Raw genomic sequence first — 23,960 nt, 5'->3', positions numbered from 1 at the left:
CTCTCTGTCTCCCCTCCCTCACTCTCGAGGGCACCGCACGTTACCAAATGATGTTCCCGTGCATTCAGCGTTTGTTACCCACATATGGTAGGCCTACTGCGTAATAATAGCTATCATATCAGTTGTAAAATACTGTGAAATCGATCTTTCTTTCTTTCTTTCTTTCTTTCATACACCCGCGCACAGGCTGTTGAAGTAGGCTATAACGCCCAGTGTGTTTTTAATTGAATGAACCATTTACATTTCGGGCATATATTCCGCTGACACTCTTGTCCACAGCGACTTTACCATAAATCACACTCGTGTGGCGGCCGGTTGTGATGCTATCAGGCGTGTCATTTTCAGCAGCGTGATGTTGTCAGGGGCGGAGCGTTATTTGGTGGCGGTGACATATGGAGCAGCTTCCCACCACAGCCACACCTGACTGATCAGCCGACCTCCCCCGGCCGCTACAGAGATGGATATCACACGGCATAACTGTGACACTATTCCCATGGCTCTCCTCTATACAGTCTAACATTTCATCTGAGCATGTCACGAAGCTAAAACCCAAATATTGTGCGTTGTTGGTAAAGAGGGGTCAGGCAACTTGTGAGGCCGATATTTCAGGTTGTGTTGCTCTAATTAAGTATTCATGACCCAGCAGTGGGAGCAGAGGTATCGCTTTACGCGACACTGGTGGTTCCGACCGCCTCGTCTCTCCCCACCCCACCCCCCAGCCCCATGCGTAATGCTCGGCTTTCCCCCTCACTGCAGACAGGCCATCATTCCTAGTGTACTTCCAGCAATGATATCAAAAAGGTTTTTTGGTCAAGCCAAAGAGAGGTCACTCTAATAATACCCAAGGTCAGTGGTGGGAGCCAGCGAGTCTCCCAGTCATTTTTCATTTGTTCACCGAGTTAATGACAGTTGCAGGGGGACGAGAACTTGGGAGCCAGCAGCCATGTGACGTCATCAACACATGCCAGGGGATTAGGAGGGCAGGCAGGGGACAAGAAGTGTGGATTATACACAGGCGAAAACAGCCCTAACTGCTGCATCACCCAACTCTGCAGACAGGGGGCAAGAAGTGTGGATTATACAGGCAAAAAACAACAGCCTCACTGCTGCATCACCCAACTCTGAAGGTTTGATGCTGCTGTTGAGGGAAATGAGTGGAAATGGCATCACTTACTGTAAGACATGACTACAAGTGACTGACACAACTCGTTTTTAACAATAAAAAGCATTGAATAGCCTACCAGTAGATTAGCATTGCCCCCCCCCCTCTTTTTTTCATTTAATTGGCTATCTTTAGGTTATTGTTAAATGTTTCAGTAACACTTACAATAAGAGTAACCTACTTTAATTAACGGTTACTTAACACCAATGCATAATAAACATGAATTAACCCTTACTTAATGCTATTAGCCTAACCCTAACCATTAACTAACCATAGGCCTAATGGTTAACTAGCCCTAAACTATTAAATCATGTATAAATTAATAGCCTATTAGTAAATGATTAAACATTGATTGGTTAACTGTTAATGAAAGGTTAGTTAATGCTTATAATCATTAACTAACCCTACCCTTAAAGTTTTACCAAATGTTTCTTTGGGGTGATAGCCTTATTGCTGCTGTGCTCAGCAGGGTAATGTTCACTGACCAGACTTTTTTTTTTTTAAAACCTTACACCCATCATTCATTTTACAAGTCACTTGGCAAATGACAAAAATGTGTGTGTGTCTGTGTCTGTGTGTGTGTGTGTGTGTGTGTGTGTGTGTGTGTGTGTGTGTGTGTGTGTTTGTGGGGGGGGGGGGGGGGGGGTTAGTGGTGGGAAGGTGGAGTGATTTCACTTCCTTCCATCCCCCCCTCTCGTTGTCTTCTCTTTTCCCACATGATGCTGTTCCATATTGACCAAACGGTATGTCACGCTGTGGCTGCTGCACAATAACATGAGCGGCATGCAGGCTGGAGAGCGTGGCTTTCACACAGAGAGGAGGAACAATGCACACACCTTATGAGTCAGTGGGCAGGCAGTAGGCAGTACAGTGAACAATGAAGCCCTCCCTCTTGTCTGGCACCATGTCTGATAATGACCACATCCAGCCCACTGATATAGCGCTCTTCTTTTATCACCCACATGAGCATAAATGGAGCTGGGATCAACCTTTCAGAGGGGATATTGAGAATATGAACAGCTGCACAAAAACCATATTCTGCTTATTTTTTTCATAATAAATAAACAAGCCATATGTTGTGTACTGCTGGTCACTTGGTTTTTCCTTTTATATTTATACACACTAAAATACCCTTAACGCATGTTGTTTTGTCTTAAGCAGGATTTACTCAAACTCTCAAAAGACTATTAAAGGAGGTTTGTTTTTAGGTTGCATTCTCGTTCTTTCAATTCCATATGTTGAACAATTAGCCTGTAAAGAACGCACATTTTAATTATGCTGGAAGTATCCACCATTTTAGCATTTTAGCATTTTAGCCTCAGCACCTAACATGCAGATACAGTAGACTCCCTGTTTGAGCATAAGGTCACAGTATAAATATGAACTGCATTTTGCATTACTTCCAGATGACTGAAGCTGTCGACCAATAATATGAGCTTCAGTCCTACTTTCTGCCACTTATCCCCCATTTTAGGACCAAGGGGTCATGTGAAAATTGAAAGTGACAGTCAGACCAGCATGTTGAACAGACTGATTGGACTAAGCTGTCGTGGCCCATGATCAGAGCTCTTTAACACCAAGCCTATCAAAGGTCTTTCAGTTGAAGCCACTGCATGCAGGCTCCCAATGAAATCACATACTCTATTTCCTCATCAGAAAAAAATAACCAATCCATAACTTTTGGAGCAAACTGTTCATGTGCTGCACATGATTATGAGATGATATGGATGTAATGGCATCTAATGATCAGCAAATTACATTAATGAGAAAGACAAAAGTTGTTGTCAGTTCTCTGAAAACTTGCAGAATACGATTAACGGAGAGAGAAAAAGGCTTCCAAAGTTCACCAGATCAGAGGGCTTTTTCTCAGAGAGGATTCAACCCACATTTCCACTTTGAGATGAATGAAGTCCAGTGGTTTTCCTTTGTGCTTGTTTGAATGAAAATGTTTGTATCACCTGTTTTGTGGCTGATTTAATGAGCCCATGATGCTGTCACATGAAAGAATCTTTGCTTCATGGAGAGCATTCCCTGTCAATTTATATTTTGTTTCATTATGCAGCATTGCATGAAACTCTGTCCAAAGCAATCAGCTCTCCGTCACCCATTCAGATGATAATAAATCACGTCATTATCACTTTTACTTGGGTCCATCTTTGAAACCGGGAAAATAAAATATTTTTGTCAGGTGGAAGAATAACTTATGATCCTTTTATGTCCTGCTGAGAACCCTTGAAAATAATAATACACCACAGCAGAGGCACATGAACATTGAAAGGCACTGAGTGTTATAAATCTGATGGGATTTGCATATTTTGCCTCCCCAGAAGGAAGCAGGGGAAAGAAATCACATGGCACATGAAAAAAGGAGCCATGAGAAATGCACACTAAAAGAAATGATGGTTCCAAAGGGTTTGTATTCAGGTCCAGAACTTATTTGTACCTGAAAGCACAATTTCTGTAAGAGCAACTGAATGTAAAAGCTTTGTGAAGAACATATTTTTCATTCTTTTATTTGAAAGATTATTAATCAAATGGGTCATAATACACTTATTTGGGCTTTGTTCACTTTGTTTTAATGGAGTTTCTCTTTCTACACATTATTTCACTTCTGTCTGGTTTCAGCTTGAAATCACTTTAAACCACAATTTTAAAATACAATCTGTAAATACTTTTACAGCTTCAAAATACACTGAAAACTCATACTTGGTTGTCAAATAATGTCACAACTGTCAATTAATGTATCAGTGTATTTCATTTAGGAATTAAATTGTATAAAATCTGTCCTTTTCTTACTGTGGTAGCCTCATGGGGCTTTAAAGGTTTAAGGATTGGGCCTTATATTTAATACACATTTTAACATTGGCTGGTAGTTTTGGTGACCAATTTCTGCTCACACATCCTAGCTGTCAAATATGTTGGTTATCAATGGTAAATGCACTAAAATTATTCTTATATGATGCAGAAGAACAAGTCGGAGAGCCTCAACTTCTACAGGAATAGACTGCTGCAGCATCCCCCCGCCCCCACACACATAAATAAATAAATACATTTTGAGTCTGATTTGATTCTATTGCATTCTGAAATAAAACAACAAACAAATATTTTCATGGACAAGGGTCCATGCAGCAAAAAAAGTATAAACTTATTCCTCTAATAATATTATGAAATGACTATTTTCCAACAGCCCTAAAAGATACAAATATCACTATCAGGCAAGAATAATGCTGAGTTATAGCCTAGCATCCAAACTTCAACCAGAAATCACATTGGCACTTACAGTGTTGAACTGTGATTGGCTGGAGCAGCTCCACTCATCACCTTGGGCAATGTAACTACTGTACTGGGGCTGTGCTGCAGCCAACCCTGCTCTGTGTCACCCAGATGTGACTGTGTTGATGGTGCCAGGATTACTGTGTGTGTGTGAGTGTGTGTGTGTGTGTGTGTGTGGGGGGGGGGGGGGGGGGGGGGGGGGGGGGGCGTGGAGGCATGGGATGCAGTGTGTTTTCAGTTACCAGTATGTGCAAACATGCATTCCTGTTAGTCAGTACAGATTTCTAACCTTTTCTTACATCTATAAAACTCAATTTGCACCGACAAGCTCCTAACTGAGTTAGTAATTAAATTAAGTGGCCCATATTAGGTTTTCTTGGTTCTGAGGTTATATTTCTGGCCACAATACATTACCCCCCCCCCCCCCTCCCTTCCCCCTTCAGCCAAAAAAGAACAGCTCACATTGGTTACCTTGGTGATAACTTGTCCTATTGTCCTTCATTTCAATACTTCAAAAATGTGCTTTTATATGATAATGTATAGCCTCAGAAAATACTCATCCAAAGACTCTTGCACACCTGAGAAGTATTGTGGCAGGTGCATAGGTGCATGCCCTTAGAAAAGGAAGGGACACCTGCACAGCTGTCTTCACTTGCTCAAACAGGAATTTAATCCACAACGTTTTAGGAGCTTTTTCAATATGGTATACTGAAAAAGTTCCTCTACCGAAACATTGTGTATTAAATTCCTGTTTGAGCAAGTGAAGACAGCCTCAGAAAATATGGAATGATCAGCAAGCCTTGTAGGAAAATATAATATTTGATTGTTTATATGTGAAATCCAGAATTAGAATACCACTGTCATGAAAAGTCAACCACCTATAAAGCAAGACCTCCTGCAGTTTATATGCAGCAGAGAAGGATCAAAAGTTGCAAAGTTCAAAACCATAACCATCAAAGAACTATGATTAGATTGTTGGAATATTACTTTGAGAAAATGATGTAAACTTTAGTGAAAAGTGTGAAACACTTAATTATTATTTTTCTTTTGCCTAAACGGTGCCATGCTAGACCTTTGAAAGAAAGTGTTCTCCGTCGAAAAGGGTTCCACATTTGAAGTATAAAGTTTCTGCTGAGGAATCCAAGGGAACGGCATGAAGCACTTCACAACACATTGTACAGTGTTGTTTTCCTTTAGCCCTCTTTCTTATACAACAAATGAGAGGAAAGTGGTGAGTAGATTTGGTACATTAAATTTGCTACACACCTCACACACACAAAGACATTAGAGACAGTTGCTTTAATTGTGTGATACATGTTTTAATGTAAGAACAAAAACGTGCACCCTCTCCTTCCCTCTGAAGAATCAGGTAAAGGCTCGTCTCCTGCCTTCCAGAAAGCACTCCTCCTATATGTCCATCCCAACATCACAATTCTCCAACCATGTTCCTTTCCTTTTTTGTGATTCCACTGATCTGAGCTTGAAATGCGAAGGCAGCAAAGCACTAAGCCTTCAAACGTGTGATTTTTTCAAAAGATCTCTAGAAGCAATCTCTGCCTGACTGACCCCTGACAGCTGCACATCTCTTTATTTCTCTCTCTGCTGGCACTTCATTTGGTAGAAAAGCTCTCAGATTCACACCTCGGTCAGGCAGCACAAGTGTTTATTATGTGCATACACACAGACTGTCCCATAGTGCACACCTCAAAGGCATGCAGGCTGCAGTCTTTTAATACATATCCTGCAAAAAATTTCATAATAAACGTAGACCATTTCTTTAGCTTCTATTTTCTCATAGCATTCTGTTGTTGTGCACAAACATCTCCAAGATCTTCTCCCCTAAACTATCGTCAGAGCTATCGTTCATTATATTCTTTCCATAACCATATGCAGACCTGTGTCAAGAAAGCCTAGGCCATGAAATATGTCCTACTACCAGCGGTGAACCTATCCTGATCTGCTGCTCTCTGGCTCTGCATACAGAGGAAAATGGTTTGAATTCTCCCCTCGAAGCAGGTTTGCATTTCTGTGTGATCAGAAACTACTAAACCTGAAGATTTTAGACCACTGTTCCAGCAACACCATCAAAATTGTACAAAACATTTCAATTTTCGAATTTTGCCTGCACGAAAATAAACTATGTGCCTATACTGTAAGCACCACTCTAATTTAAATACTCACATTTTGCCAGATTAAAATACCACAACAGAATTAGCTGAACAATAACATGCATTTCTTATTTGTAGATTGCCTTGGTTTTATTATGGCAGCTTTTCTTCCGTCTTTGAGGAGTGTATAGTGTATGGTTTGCTGGAGCCTCCCTCTGTGGAAATGAGACTGCTGTCTCTATCATTAGATCGGATGGCAAGTCTTTATACAACGTGTTTTGCATAATTACATACCAAAGCCAGAATAGCCACCCTCAAATTTTATGGGTCACAAAGCATCAACAATTGCCGCATTATTGTCCACCAAAGTCCAGCTCCACCAATGGAACTGAGGAAAAAAATCTCGTCGGCCTATAATCTCAGTTTGGGAGATTTAATTTTCAGTCCAATACAAAGTAAAGAAGATTATTCCCGAGCTGACAAGTGGTTTACATATAAAGTTCAGAGGACTGGCCAAGTCTTCAGGGGGCACCGCGAGTGGTTTCTCTCTCTCAGCCCGCATCACACTGGAGAACTGAGTCCGGATCACTCACCTTCTGTGTCCCATGAGGAAGATATACAGCAAGAGGCCCAAAAGTTTCAAGCAAGTTTATCTCAGAATTTCGTTAATTTTGATTTTCTAAAACATGTGGTTGTATTAGGCAATGCATTTGATATAGTATAAATATAAATAGCAATGGTAATTATGATTGTTATAATTACAATTATAATAATAATTATTATTAATAATAATTCTCATTATTAAGGGTATTATTGGGTCTGCATGAGAAAATCCCTTCTACAGCTTTCTTCAGTTCAGATGTTCAGAAATTCATTCAATTAGTCGTTAACTTAACCGGTTTAGAGGACTGTGAAGCATTATTTTACAATACATCCTTATATAATTAAAAACTAAATATCAATTGAAATAAACGTAATTTTATAGGCTACTAATTGCATTGCAACTTTTCAAGCTAACATGACATTAAAGCCAACAATAAAACGAAACAAACAAGAAAAGCTGTCTTTATCATATAATTTGAATTGAATTTGAATTGAAAAATATTATTATTACAGGTTGATAGCGGACTATTAATATTATATTGATTTAAAATTTAATTATCATCGTGTCCCAATCCATATTACCATTATTAGATTAAGCATACAGTCACAAACGGAAACAGAGGGTTGAGATGATGTCTTTATAAAAAAATAAAAAATACATAAAAATTTACTAATGAAGGAGATTGGTGACGGCAGACTACTGAAATGTTTAGCTTTATATTAAATTAAAGAAGCGTTGAGAACGGGCTCATATAAGCTCTCAGTCGGGAAAAAGGTCAGACTTCTCGATACTATTGAGAAATGCTCTTTTCAATCAACAACACACAACGTGCTCGATGGCCTTAAAAACGGCTTAGGTATATTAGGTGCATGGGAAATATGATGCATGAGTGACGAATTCTTATCCCCCCCAAAAATTACAATAATATTTGAAATGTTCTATCGATATCACACCGGGCCGGGTGGGACCTGCACGGCTGCAGCTTCGCCTCATTTTACGACACACTGACTGAAACTCCACATTGGGTTTAAAGGTGTTTTGTGTTATTTTTGTTGTTCTTATAGTGTGTCTGTCTCCCACCTATTCATTGTGTATTTGCAAATAAATAAATAAAAATTAGTGAAAGGGGAAGTTATTCGGCCTACCACCAGTATCTCAAAAAGGTTATAGCTACAATTTGTCAATAAACTATAGAAAGTCTGATGCATACCACTCTATTGGCCTGTCATTGCATGTTTCTGATATTGTTAGAAAGCTATAATAATTTCGTGCAGTCTAAAAACAAAAGTCTATGTAACACACAATAGCCAGTCCGAGCTGCATGTACAGTTGGCCTGGAGTGAAGCGTGCAGAACAGCGCCACCTCGCTGCGGTAAGCCGCTACTCCTACACAGCTTTCTTTTTCTTTTCTTTTTTTCCTGAGACCCTCCGTGCGGATTTTTCTTCACATAAGGTTGGCCGATTTCTGTATGCATAGCCCGCTATGAGAACAGCCTGCATGTTCCTGCCGTTTGGCGGCTGTGACTTACAGGCGGCATCATAGCTGTTCATTAGTGCAGTGGTTCCCAAAGTGCGGTCCCGGGACCCCCAGGGGGTCACTGACGGGGATACAGGGCGGCCTCAGCAACTTGAAAAGCAGTTACATTTCAAATCAATTTAATTCGCGAGAAATGATCCCAATTAATAAACTAGTTTTCTTTGGTTCAAAGTGTGGTCCCGACCAGGGACGCCAGGGGAGCGCACTTTGGGGCGTTTCCACGGAACAAAATGTTATCAAGCGGGGATGCAGGCCAGGGCTGACGCTATCTACATGGGGCTTCATGAAAAGGTTTGGGAATGGAACCCCTCAGTATGAGGAGCTTAAGAGCCCAAACACAGTCTGCTTTAAGGCAAAACGTGCACTCAGATTTTTTGGAATGCAGTATTAGGTTGGGTTCAACATAATAATAATTATTATTATTATAATAATAATAATAATTATTATTATTATTATTAGCCTATTATTATTATTATTATTATATAATTTGAACGGGACGTTTTCTGTTGCAACATGACTGACTGTGAAAACCAGTTCTGTAAATACAGTAGAATAGAAGTGTAGCTACAGACAAGTGCAATAAGAGATGTGGAGATTCCCTCTACGATTGTGGTGGAGGAGGTGTGGGTGTTCCAAGTCCAAATAAAGTTTTTCAATTTAGCCTAACTTTTATGGGAAGAGCTGTTGAAGAAAGCAGCCTCATCACAAATAAGAAATTGCAGACCAACAAAATAAAAGACATTTAAAGTCCCTTAAAAGTATAAAGAACAAACAACTAAAACAAAATGCAGTATAAGTATCACATATAAGAATGACCAAAGTAGCTAAGGCTTTTGTTGTTGTTGTTATTATTATTATTATTATTATTATTATTATTATTATTATTATTATTATTATTATTATTTCCAATTTCTCTCAACAGGACACCCTCGGACTTTCCCTTCTCAGTGATCTCTGCAGAAATGTGATCGCATTCCTCAGTGTGTTTAAATGGTCGGTGATCTGGCTGTCTGCATGAAGCTTTGGAAGACATCACGCTGCACACCCCAAGCTCCGCTGGAGACAAGCGGCTGCACGGGATGCTGCTTTTGTTGGTGACACTTCGTATGAGAAGCCCACACACTTCGCTGTTCTGATTTTTTTTTTAAGTGTGTGGCAATAGAGCAAATTCGACATACATTTTCTTCACGTAAGACCATTTTATTAACGACTTTTTATTTTATTTTATTAGAGACATGTTATTTGTGTTGATGACGGTGATCTGGAGGAGATAGTTTTATTGAGATACCTCAGTATACCAGCATATAGCAGCCAAAATAATTTCACAGTTTGAGGGAGCTTTGCCACGTGCGCACACGCACACACACACACGCACACACACACTCGCACACACACACACACACACACACACACACACACACACACACACACACACACACACACACACACACACACACACACACACACACACACGCGCGCATATTGGCTTACAGGGGAGAGCATAGAAAACAGATCTGTGAGGAGTGACAGCAAGACATGGCATCATGGCTGTCTAATTAATGCAGCATTGATTAAGCTCTTATTTGAGCAATTTGTGTGGGATTTCACGTCGGCCTGTAGCTAATGTCCAACGCCTTCAATATACCGTCATCACTGATGAAACCATCATCATCATCATCATCATGACCATGTGGTTTGAGTGGCACATAAACACTATGTATGTGTGCATAGGGGGGGGGGGTTGAGTAAACAGACATGCGCAATTGACATTGTCAATTAAGTGGACTTAAATCAAGCATTTCGGTACCCACGCGCAAAGAGAGAGAGAGAAAAAGGCCTACAAACGCATCAACATATAAGCGCTGAGTTGTCTTGCGGCCCGTTCAGACCATGGTTCAGACTGAGTCCTGCTCTGCTGTAACACTACCATCCCGACGCACGCTGCAGTGCTGCTAATGGGGATCTTAATAAAGTAGGCTATATGTAGGTAGGTAGCCATCCAAAAGTAATCGATAATTAGGCCTATATCGATCAAAACTATAGTTACTATATTATGAAATAATGCGCAAAGGTTTTGAAGAGAGAAGGGGGCTGTCGAATATCCAGGAGTCTTTGCGGTCTGTGAAAATCACTCTCCCTCGCAACTTGTAGTTATAATGTGTATCAAGGCTTTAGAACTATAAATAAAAGGACTAAAACGATCATGATATAGCCTATCTGCATAATTTCCCTCTCTTTAGTCCGCTTCTCTCAGTCTTCCTCCGGCTACCTGCAGTCACATCCCACATTTTTAAATATATAAATAATAGGCAGCACCAGCCGTATATGTCTAAGAAGCTATGAGATTTATTAAGAAATATCTCCAGGGATGCTGTCCTGTCTGCTCGACTTGCATTGACATTGCTGCTGTTAAGTGCGCGCACGTGGGTTAAAAGAAGATTGAAATAGTCAAATGAGGGGGGGGATTAAACATTGGGGCATATTCACACTCTCAGTCTACATGCAATTCTCTTTATCCCCTGTAGCCTATATCGCCGCAAAGCGTATAGCCCCTTTTGAAAGTCTGTACCCCCCTTCCCCCGATGAACTTTGCCATGTTGGTGTTGATTGCCCGCCCCCCCCTTTGCCTGGATTTCTCTTTTCTTGTTCAGCAGGATAAAAGAATGGAGAGGGTTTGGCTAAATAGGACAGCAATTCTAATATTCGCGTCGGATTGGAGGAGCGCGCTGTTAGGTTTCATGTATCTGGAGTGTGAAAGCGACTCTTCCAGTCAGGCAATGTGAGTCCCTGCATCTAATTTCATCTGCCACTATAAACTTCTAAACGCTTGAATATCTGGGGACAAATGGAGGAATGACTGATGGCCGACAAGATATTATTATTTGGTTATATAGACTGCAGGTCACTATGCGCACACAGAGGGAACCTTGAACGCTCCCGTGTGTGTGTGTGTGTGTGTGTGTGTGTGTGTGTGTGTGTGTGTGTGTGTGTGTGTGTGTGTGTGTGTGTGTGTGTGTGTGTGTGTGTGTGTGTGTGTGTTACACTTCTAAATAGATTCCTGGACATTTTTGTTCTTGTAAATATTTGCTCTCCATTAATGACAAAAAATATCAAATTTGGAGCCTCTTAAAGGTGTGGCCACTAGCGCCCATAGCCTACCTTTAATTGACGCGCGCGCGCGCGTGCACACACACACACACACACACACACACACACACACACACACACACACACACACACACACACACACACACGCACGCACGCACACACACACGCACATCCATCCTACAGAGGACGACAGGTGCTTAAAAAACACATTTTCTCGTAAAGTTGCAGCCTGGCAGACGGCAGCTGCTGCGGTGGATGAGCGAGAGGCGCCTGTGCAGCGCTGGTTCCTTTGTGTTAAAGTAAGCTGAGGTCTCCGAGGTCTTGGGGAGCGACAGTTCCACGGGTAGCGGGTAGATGGCACAATTTTCTTACATTTATGAGCAGAATGCAGGGAGCCTGGAACACTAGTTGAAAAGCTTTTTTATGACAAACAATAACATGGAATAATGTGTAGTATTATTATTAATAATAATAACGAAAGATAAGAAAAGAACAAAGAACTGAAATAAAATAAATTACACACTCTTAACCTATATAGCTCTTGAGTGGGGAAAAAGACTCACTGCATGCAGTGGCATCACTGTGGTATACGAATAATGACAATACAAATAATATTCAAATTAATAATAATGACGTGCAAGTGCTTTAAAGCGCACTATACAGAACCAACAGGTGCTTGGCGTTTTCTATTGTTTGACTTAATACAGGAAGGCTTAAACTGAAGGAACAGTGTAAATGAGCCCGCGGTACCTGAGCCTATAGCCTATGTGCAATAAAGTGGGCTAATTTGTCATGGTGATACTGCCAAGGTGCAAAGAAGCGCATGTTGCCCGCTAACTGTGCGTGCGTGTGTGTGTGTGCGTGTGCGTGTGTCAGAGAGAGAGCGTAAGAGAGAGAGAGAGCAAACTATAGCCTCATCTCATTAAACAATTAGGCCCATTATAGCCTGTGAGCCCTAAAGAAGTTTGAGCTTCAATGCAAACCTCAACAAACGTCCAGCAGCCATGCAGCACAGTGACCATGTGAGCACTGTGCCTCTGGTCCGCAGCATCACAGCCCCCAGAGTACAGGCTACTGCTGTCAGAACCTTCTCACTTCACACGGACGTAAATACAAGTGACGTCGCAGCGAGTTACACCTCGTTAGTTTTTTGTGTGCAATGCTAATAAACGAGCAGAAGTGCAAATGATGGAGCCCAGCAAATACAGCTCGCTCTGTCAACTGGCATCAAGCCGCCAAATAGTCATCCGACTCTCATCCACAACCTCCCCTCGTCTTTTGAGTTGTCTGCTGCCTCGCTGGAGATAGCTTCATATAAGGTGTTCTCTTGTGATGCGTGGACACAAAACACACCGCCACCATGCCTACGACTTGGTCAGATGAATGCAATGTTATTAGACGCATTGGTGACGGTTTGGAGGGCGATGGCACCTTTAATTACCAGCTGGGCGCACTGGCTTCATATCAGACACATGGTGAGACCAGCAACTGAACTGTATGGCTAAACAGCGCAAGCCTGTTTCACCAATAGACCCGAGGATAAAAGACCATCAGCATCATAATTACCATTACCATCATCATCATCATCACCATCATCAACAACAACAAAACCACACATACGCGCACACACACCAACACCACCAACGGCACCAGCAGAAAAGTGGCAAAGTTGGCTTGCGTACGCATCCCAATTAAGCCTCCACACAACAAGGCTAATACTATTTCTAGGCCTAACCCTCAATAAGCCAATACTACTAATAATAATCAGTGATAAGCCAACGCTTTTGTCAGAGTCTAATGCAGTTATATCGCAATACTGCGCAAATACATAACTGGCATTGCTCACTTTTAAACCCATAAGCACACCCACTTCTCGGATATTCACGTGTTTATAGGCTATGTGTTTAAAATTCTGTGTGTGTGTGTGTGGGGGGGGGGGGGGTGTGGGGGTCCACGTGGTTCAGCCCCAACTTGTGAGTGTCGGCCTATAGTTTTAAACGAAATTTGGACATCAGTGATCTAGCCTATATAGTCGAAAATAAAAAGATAGAGACGTCCAAGTGGTGATATGTATGGCAAACAACCATGCACTGAACAAAAACCATTTTCAGAAAAGCAGTAGCCTAATTAAAGCTTTTGTATAGGCCAACAGTACCTCACAAGATTATTTCCATGTACTTCCATCAGTTTGATGCTACTTTAAAAATGTGTGCCATGAATTCACCTCATTATGTCAGCAAAGGAATATTCCACAAATAAAAAGGTCGGTAAACGGAGTTTTATCCTCCACTACACCCCATGTCCTAGTGAAGGGGGTCTTCTGTTAAGAAATGGCCCCATTGAGGAAGACGCCATATTGATTGAAATATAGGACACACGTTTTAGGGGCAAGCTTACAGCTGCTGAGAGCACTTGATCTCTCTTTTACAGACAGTGTGAATTTTTATCAGTTCATTCCAATATTTTGCACGTAGTGAATTACAGATTACCCCCCCATCCCTTCTTTTATATTTCTAAATAAAATAAAATCACCTTGGAGCGGAATAAAAGTGACGGCGTTGAGTGGGTCTGTTGTGTGATTGATTAATTATTTTGTAATTCATTAATCAGTTTCAGGGCAACAGGGCAACATCCTGCCACAGCAAATTGAGTCCAGTCTTCCCCCCATGCGACCACACACGCACGCAAACACACACACACACACACACACACACACACACACACACACACACACACACACACACACACACACACACACACACAGTATACACTGACGCACAGTTTGGGAAGTAATAAAACATGAAAAAACTTTTTGTTTTCAAATTCATAAATTATAATTTAATACCAAGAACAAATTTACAGCAGAATGCTTGTTTACAATAAGCTAACACAAACAAACGAGAATTGTGTTCAACTATAAACTTTCACACACACTCACATATATCACTTGCAATTAATAATAATAATAATTAATAATAATAATAATAACCATAAAAAAAGTATCTATACGTTATCAATACCCTGCAGTCATATATTTTTATATATTTATATAAAAACGTGGGTCAGTTTAAACTGTTCATAATTACAATCATGTATCATTCTCTGGTCCATATGTGGCCCCGAACAGCCAAAGATCAGTGTTCAATCAGCTACACAATGCGATCCCTTTTTAATTCAACCACAACATGGTGTCTGTGTGTGGGGAGAAAAGCCTCAAAACAAGGACGAAATTGTAGCTTCCAAACACACACGCGCGCACGCACGCACGCACGCACACACACACATACACACACGCACGCACCACGGCACCTGTCATAGACCAAAGGAGCATAACACTAAGTTAAAATAGCAACTCCTTTCCAAACCAGCTCACCCTGTTTAAGTCTTTAGCCTAATAATGTCAATGAACGTCGTTTCTTTTCTTTTTTGTATTTTTTTTTAAATACAAGGGCTAGTGTATTGAATGCACAGATTATATCTATACAGTCAAAAAGAAAGAGGAAAAAGAAAAAAAAACATTTACATTTATATATATCAAAGGTAAAATAGGTTAGCGACCTGTGGCCATGCATTCACAGTCTAAATATACATGAAAAAGAAAACATTTGTAGTAATATGTATATACATTAAAAACATAACTTTCAGTGCTACTAGCTAAGTCTGCCACTCAATTTGAAGACGTTGTATTACCGAGAGAGAAAAAATGGCAACCACAGATTTTTCTTAATCACATATACTTTGTATAAAGGAAAAACTCGTTGAAATGAATTGACCTATATTTACAAGAATACTGCCTCTAATCAAGGTTTTCAAGTGAAATACACGAGCATACGACTGAAGTTTCAAATCTAATTGTGTTCCCCCAAAATGTTATAGGCCTACTTTAACAACGTTTTGATAGGAAATCACATCATGCTTGTCAGGCACTTAATGCTTGAAGTGAATAAAGGGTGACATTTCAGGGACGCTTTAATAATACTGCTATTAAACACTCTGGCTAGGCTTCAAACTTGTATGACCCTTGACCTCTCAATTTTTTTTAAACAGGTTACTTCTATGGCTAGTTGTGTTTCCAGTGCAGTTTGAGCCACTTTTTTTTTTACCCCCGTTTAATTATCGCCGACTTTTAAGGTCTTTCCAATTGGGGGAATCGATGCCAAAACTCAGAGCTGGCTGGTGCGTGCATGGGAAGACTATACGCCAAATAAGTTACATCGTGTAAACTGTTCGTGTCTGCGACCGTCAAACTAACACATCCGTATTAATATCATTGTTTTTATTTTTAGGGAGACATGACGTGGCTTTAGTCTAAAACAGTAGTGGGAAAACAAATGGATCCCGTAACTTCATATTAACAAAGAGCAAATGTGTCCGCTGGGTCACAAGTTGAATATGGACTCCAAACCCCCCTTTTCCCCCCATGATGGTATTGGTCATCCTAAGAATATAAGTGCGCTTGCAGCATTAAGCCTAGATTATAAGCCTATATTCCTATTGCTGTGGTTTTAATTCTTTTTAGAACATGTTTTTTTTTTTTACATTTCACCATTTCAAAATAAATCATTGTCTTAGAAAATAACACCACCTGTACTACAGAAATCACATAGGCCGGTTTGGAACCAGAAAGGAGGAACAACGTAAAGTACAAAACACAGCTATACATGGACACAGGACAAGTCATCTGAGAAAAGAAAACTCACGCTTTTCCTTTCTTCGTGAGTTTTTTCTTTTCACCCAAATTATCATTTTTAAATGCACTTAATACTTAAATTTTCCTTATAAGGATCATCAAAATCCCTTTTCCTTATGTGTCTTTTTTTGTTCATTTTCTTCTTTCTTAAAAAATGGATCGAAGCAGGTTGTTCTGCATGAACACTGGGAGCTTGTTTCTGCCATTTTGAAAGTTCATTGGATGTCTCAATTTTTTCGGAAGGGGGGGGGGGGGATTCACAGTCATTTACGTCAATGTCTTTCTTCATGAAAGCCAGCCCCGTGTAACAGCCGGTTAGTTTTTTATTCCTTCTACAAAAGCAGCTATGACCATTGTAGTCTCGCAGCCCCCCAACCCCACCTTTTGTTTGTTCGTCTCCTTCTTGGTTCACTGAATTGACATGTAAGGCCAGTTAAAACTGCTCCCCGAAAGCAACATATCCCTGATGAGAGTTTCAATTGGGGTTTTACCTACCAATCGGACGAAAAATAATTGTTCTATGACCGAGGAAGAGACTGTGCGCAGGGAAGGCAAGCGGAGTAACAACTTCCCAAACCGTGTTGGCTGGTTGGGGTACTGGCTCCGGACATATTCCTCCAGGGCGCACTGGGACTTCTCCTGCAAACTTTCCACATGGGCCACATCTGAGAGGCCACAAGCATCTAAAAGGGGGGGAAAGCAAATAAACATTAATAAAGTGTAATTTAAACGTTCTTCTCTCAAGATTTATTTATTTTTAAGTGGATTGATATCCCCGGCACAGGCGAGATTTATTACCTTTCACATTTTTCTTTCTTTAAAAAGGCTATTATTTATGGAAATCACCCATATCCCCACCCAAAATGTAGGCTGAAGCTGATGTTTTGATGTCAACAGAAGAAGAAAAAAATCGAGAGCATTCTGATAACGTTGGCGAGAATAATATTGCGCCAACAATATAAAACATATATAAACATATATAAAATAAATGGTGCCACATAATGATGGTAATGCATCTATTGTTTTATGAAATCAGCCTAGATTTATATATTAAAAAAAAGACCGATAAACACATGGAAGCGTGAACCGCTTAGGCTGGCACTCTCATGGGCGTTTCTCATTTTATTGCTGTTATAACGGGTTTATTTCTCTCGGCGAAGCTTCTTAAAGGGGAACTAAATATTTTATATTCATAGCATAAGACTATATTTCAGACAGGCCCATCTGACACAGCTAGAGAGAAAGAGAGAGAGGGGGGAGAGGGAGACAGAGAGGGGGAGGGAGGGGGAGAGAGAGAGACCTACTGACCTTTTAGTGAGCTGAGATTTAGCTTGAAAAAGGGCCCATAGCCTACGGAGTTGCCGTCATACTATAGCCTACCATCAGAGACGCATAATTACTATCTGTGCTGCTGTATGTGGGCGGCAGCTGATTATGTGCCAGCAACGCTTGTACACACATTGGTTAAGTTTACAAAGTTTATACATAACAACAAAAACCACCAAAGTAGCAAAAGGCGTGACATGCCAGCTAGCTCAGGTTAAAGCCTCTGGGACTCAGGTATGAAGAGAAGGAAATGAAGCCATCATGGCCCAATAAAGCTCTAATGATAAAACGCATTGACCTGAAATCTGACTTTTTTTTTTAAATAACAAGACACCATCTGAACAATAGCGCAGAGCCAGATGAAATACAGAAGTTGACGGCTTAAGGTATGATATCATTTGAAAGAAATGCACACTCTATATATGGCGAAGCCCTCGTAAATCTCTCCCACACGCATTTAGTATTATTATTTTATTTCCCCTTTTCGTGCTGCAGCTAATGTAACAAAATAGCTGGGAAGTTCGGGTCATGACCTAGTTCTGGAGCAAGTCCAGAGATGCCTTGAATCCTGCACAGCGAGGAGGAAAAACAGACTATTTCTGCAAATAAAAATTCACAATGTCTCTTCCCAGTATCAGCAGAGAAAGGCACTTTCTTATAGATTTGCAATCACATATTATAATCACGTTATATAGGCGTTATACGTGCGTAATAGCTTATGTTTCTGGGAAATGCCTGTCCCTTAAATGACGAGAGAGCGTTGAAACCTGCGCTGGGCTTTTACTGTGTGCAAATGGGACATTAGGCTTGTCTTTCTTTTTCTATTCCCCTCCCCCTCTGAGCCTGACATCATCCATATCTGTCATTCCCTACAAACAAGACGTGGGCCATACACACATTGATAAATGGCTACAAAATATCAAAGTGTAACAATTCATCGACAAAGCATGGGATTCTATGCAACTGCACCAACAGCGACATTTTTCGACGCTTAAGGCTATTAGTGTGAAGTTATCAGGCCTGTGTGTATTATTTTATAGTCTTCGAGGCAGGCAGCATTTCCCTCAGTGTTCTGCCCTCACTTTAATTAAAATAAAATCTCACGCCATGGCCATGTCACATTTTCCAGTTTAGCATTGTTTATGCAGCTGACCAATCAGCAGATTAATCAGATGGTTTCATAATTTACTACCCCAAGGCCTATCCACTAACCCTTGGCTGTGGCTTCTAGGGGAAGAAGTGTTGGTGACCATTTAAGTGCGTGTTCTAGGACACGCTGGGCCAAACTCTTGCCAGTGCACTTAAATTAAGGTCATGGTTATTTTAGCTGATGTCAAAGTGTATGTTAGTTGACGCTCACACACTGAACTCGCGTGTGCCAGTCTATTGTCTTACCTGAGGTGAAGAGCACAATTGCCTTTAAGCAGCTATATTCAGCAGAGTCAACGTGCAACGCTTTGAGCTTTTCCACTTGTTCTTGGAAGATCCTAATGTGGTCCATAAAGGCCACCACTCTGTCCGCAGACATGGGGGAGGCGTGCAGGCCAGCCGCCGCCAGGAGAGGAGCCACATGTAGGGGCATGGAGCACTGTGCTGCGTTCAGCACAAACAACTCGCTCCACGTCAGCCTCAGCAGAGCCACCTGGTCTGTGATCTGCAGGTCGGGAAAGAAGGGAATATTCCGGGCCCACTCCACGGCACTGAAGAGCATCCTGGCCGCTAGTTCACAAATGTTCTCGATGCCCATGATGTTGTTGGGCTGCATGCATTGACTGCCATACCGGGACGTCGGGTAGGGCTCCGCTCTCAACAGAAGAGAGATATATCCGGATAAGTAGGAATGGCAGTGCAGTGGGTCTCCATTCGTCAAGGCGAACTGACCGTGGTGTGGCTGTGTGGGTGGCATCCGTCCCCTTTGAACTGCTGCAGTAAAAAGAGAAACTACAGATATTGATGCCTGAATTCTACAAATCATCACACACTGTCATCCTGGCCATGCTGGACCCTGCTGTCAAATAGGCTTTTATGCAAAATAGGCTATTAGACATTATTATTATTATTTATTATTATTATTATACAATATAGGCTACAAGTGAAGACAACTGCCACTCTTATTCAAACGTTTACATTTGTATAAAATAAATAAATATGTAGGCTACGTTATGCATAACATCACAACACAAATATTGCATTATTGCACATGAGTAGGCTAAAGGAACACAGGCTGCAATGAGGAGAATGGGGACCTGGTGTTACAAAGCATGTTCTGAAATAGCAAAGGTGCGTTTCTAAACACATTACGCACGCCGTGCCATGCATATATGTCGCTTTAAAATGATGTTATTCACCAACAGCAACATGAGCTGGCTGTGCACAACACAAAGAGGACAAGGCAGACCTTGCATGTTTAACCCTTAACCTACTCAGCAATTCATCTCGTTTTACCCTGCAAGCGGCCCTATTTTTTCGACTAATATACAAAGAAATACTCCAAGGTTACACAGAGGCTGTGCATGCATAATTCAGCCCAATGTCCAGTTTAGAGTCTCGGACGGTAGCCTACAGACAGACGGACAGGCTAACTGTAAGATGTAGCCTGAACACGCTATCTCTTAATTCGACACTCGCCATAGCGCATACATACTGTATAATCGATTCAATGCAGATGCATATCTACATCCCTGCTTTAAAATATATTATTGGATTGCCGCGGTCGTGGTCGGGGCTCGGCTGTTATTATCAGAGCGAAACAGGGCCATCGTGCGCTCTAGCTAAATACTAGCCTATAATAACGCTAAGGAAGGTCCGGCGAGCCCGGTGTAGACCACAGCAGCAAGCGGCTCTATGGCGTGCTCCAGCCGCACAGCCTTGGAGGGAACAGTCGGGGGAGAGAGAGAGACAGGGAGCAGACTATGGGGGCGACATAACATGGTTTCACGTGTGATAAGCCTGCAACGCACAAACAGATTACATGGATAAGAAAACAAAATTCCCAATACCTTCCCGTCTCATGCCAACTTTGAGGCATTTTTTGAGGCGGCAGTACTGACACTGATTGCGGTGGTGTTGGTCAATTGGACAATTCCTGTTGGCACGGCATGTGTAAGTGAGGTTCCTTCGTACGCTCCGTTTGAAGAAGCTCTTGCACCCCTCGCAAGTGAACTGGCCGTAGTGTTTGCCACTCGATTTGTCCCCGCACACCACGCATTCGATGTGCTGTGGCTGCTGCTTCTCCTGCGTCTGGTTCGTCGGCGTGGACTGCGTGTTGTTCGGGGGTCCTTGCACGGGCGTCTGAGGGGTCGGAGGGGCGACCTGAGAGGCTGTCAGATTCAACTGGCCCGGCTGGGCGCCGGGAAGGGATAGTCCTCCTTGGGTTTGCGAGGAAAGGGTGCCCTGGGTGTCAGCCACATCGTCCTGGGAGCCTCTCCACACTACCATTGCCATATCTATCAGTCAACGGAAAGAAACTTTTTGTCTGCCGTTTTGCTGTCGCGGTGGATAATGTCTCAAGGAAACGCAGCGAACTCACAAAATGTCAAATCTATCCTAACCGTTGAATCCACTCTTGCTTCCCGGAAAAACGGTCGATTTATTGCTGTTGGGAGACGTTGCGAAGCACGTTTTCAAAACTGATGCGATGGCGAGCTGAGTCGCTGCCTTGCGCTTAAAGGCCAAGTCCAGGGGCGCTTACAGTCAGCCATCCAGTACACCCATCAATGGGAAAGGTAGGCTAAATATTATAATAATCAATCGAGGTAGCATGGACTATTCAATGGATGGTGTAGCAGGTTGCTAGACGGTGCGTGCAGCAGCAGCAGCAGCAGCAGCATAAAACAATCGGTGAGCACACTAGCAGCCACTATCAAGTTCCAGCACAAAGTCTTGAAGAAAATCACCAACTGGGTAAAAAAAATGCGTCTTGCTCCTTTTCTTCTTGTGAGGTAGCGCCAGCAAGCGCGCAGCTGAAGCCAATGTTTGGAGAGCCTGGAATATGAAGACACTCTCCAAAAAGCGAAAGCACCAAAAACAAAAAATATATATAAGGATCACAACCTACAAACCTCCTCCGTGCAGGGAAAAATAATAGGAAAAAGGACTGGAGAATCAAAGTGATCAAATATGTTAAAAAGGCGGAGGTTAGGAAGTGATTTGCGATTGGTAGGAGCCGGGCTGGCAGAATGCTTTCTCTCTGATCAGCTCACTGAGCTCTCTATATAGTGAACTTTGACACGACTGCTGCAACTTAGCACACGTTACCATGGAGATCGGCTGCCATATAAGGAAGGAGAGTGTGTTTGACTGGTCAGAGCTCAGGGACCTCCCCCTCAACCCCATTGGCTAGTCGGCACTTGTGCTACTTGGTACCATGCCAGAGCCAGGATGGAGGTCGAGAGAGGGCCGCTTGGTCCTAAAAAGAGACGTGTTTCGGGAAAGAGGAATCGTTCTATTCACTCAAATATATAGCCCAGACTTGCATGCCTGGTAAAGCCTTGAACATTTATGATGGAAAAATAAGAAGCTTGATTCAATTTTTGCTTCATATCATCTCACATTATATCCACTGCGGGTAGCTATAATAAACTGAAATATCCTAAGAGATGTTATCCATGAGATACAATTACACCTTATTGACATGATTAGTACTCAAACATAAAATTGTCTATCCATTGTGCCTTTATCACGATTCTTTATAGGTCTAGGAATATAGCATAACTTTTGAGCAAAATGCCAAGAAGAAATAACGCACCTACGGTATTTGAAATCAAAAGAGCCATATGAAGACTGCATTTTGACATGTGATTTGTACAATCACACCACAACGAATAGGGTCACTCATAGGTGAGCAAGGCAATGACAACAATTAGGCCTACCTACTATATTTTACTATGATTGTGCAACATTTGCAGAGGCTAATAAACTGCTAGTGCCTCTAATCTTACAAGGATCCATTCATCACAATCCACAATCTCTTCTAGAAAATGTTGTGTTAGGCTACTGACATCATCTGGGCACATGCACCGCCGCATATCAAGCCCCATGGGCACAAATGTCTCGGCCTTACCCACTGGGTCAGAAAGAGCAAATTTGAGCTGAGTTTAGCCCCAAAAGTCAGAGCTTAGTCTGTAGACAGAAGGGCAGTTGACTAATAGCTTTATAGGGACTGCATTTAAAATGTTCAGCTGAGGTCAGAGGCCCCGTGCCCTCTGGCTTAAGGTCAACCTAAAAGTAGCCTAGGTCTTCCTCCTGATGAAAATATATAGCCACACTAGTGCACATATATGTGTCCTATCTATTTTAATATGTCAATTTGGATACTTTGGAATGCCTTTTAAATATAGACAGACAATACTTGAAGTCTATATTTCTGATTTTGACAAACCAATGTGAAAGATACAAAGTGGAAACGGCGATTGTTCACAGTAGCGGCCTTTATAGGTAATACGTTTTAATGCTTGTATTTAAAGAGCTGTGGTACTTTACTTTGCTGTTAATAAAGTGCAGGTAAAACTTTACGGAGCTCAACAGCAGAACCTATAGCCTGAGCTTTATGCTGAGGAGAGCAGCACAGCAGCAGCATGCATTGTCCCAGGCAGGCATGTATTATTACAGTATATGGCTGCCCCCTAGCGGAGGAATTCGCGGCTTCAAATAACATTCAATTGAGAGGAGCCATCCGACACGGAAACTGCTTCAGTCTCTTGTCTCTCGCATCGACCAAACTAACGAGCACCATTTTAAACTGATGACTGTTTGTTTAAAATCAGTTTTATATGACTTGGACGCCGTAGCTTTCAGTGTTGCCAAAGTTGGATTTACATTTCGCCACTCCGTACAGTCCCAGCGGTGGTATTTGAACCAATTATGTTCTTATTCTGCAACAAATTAGACGATTATATTATGTCTGACTCTGCATGACTATTTTGTCGGTTTTATTTACAGATCCCTTGAAATGAAGAGTCTGTAAATAAAATACTGCGCAATGCCGACTTATCGAGGATTCAGCCTGGCTTCACTTGGTAAGTAGGATAATATTGCACTTTAATTAAGATACATCACTGGAGTGTAGCGATAATAGCGCCGCTTTATTTCATGAACGGATTGCGTCCAATTCTAAATGATCTAAATGAGTGGAGGAGCTTCAGTTATCTCTT

The 23,960-nt window shown here is 41.7% G+C and overlaps 1 protein-coding gene across 1 annotated transcript; it reads right to left on the bottom strand.

Moving 5' to 3' along the window:
* Positions 1–14,615: 14,615 nt before the first annotated feature.
* Positions 14,616–21,711, bottom strand: nr2f2 (nuclear receptor subfamily 2, group F, member 2). Its single transcript, XM_083654461.1, has 3 exons — positions 20,808–21,711; positions 19,204–19,731; positions 14,616–17,165 (listed from the first exon to the last, which is right to left on the bottom strand). The coding sequence occupies exons 1-3, from the start codon at positions 21,250–21,252 to the stop codon at positions 16,891–16,893; spliced, it is 1,248 nt and encodes a 415-aa protein (XP_083510587.1). The 5' UTR covers positions 21,253–21,711; the 3' UTR covers positions 14,616–16,890.
* Positions 21,712–23,960: the final 2,249 nt, after the last annotated feature.

Source organism: Poromitra crassiceps (assembly GCF_964638095.1).
Source record: "Poromitra crassiceps genome assembly, chromosome: 18".
Lineage (NCBI taxonomy): Eukaryota > Metazoa > Chordata > Actinopteri > Beryciformes > Melamphaidae > Poromitra > Poromitra crassiceps.
Note: the sequence above shows the minus strand (reverse complement) of the source record. Positions and strands in the feature narration are given on the sequence as shown.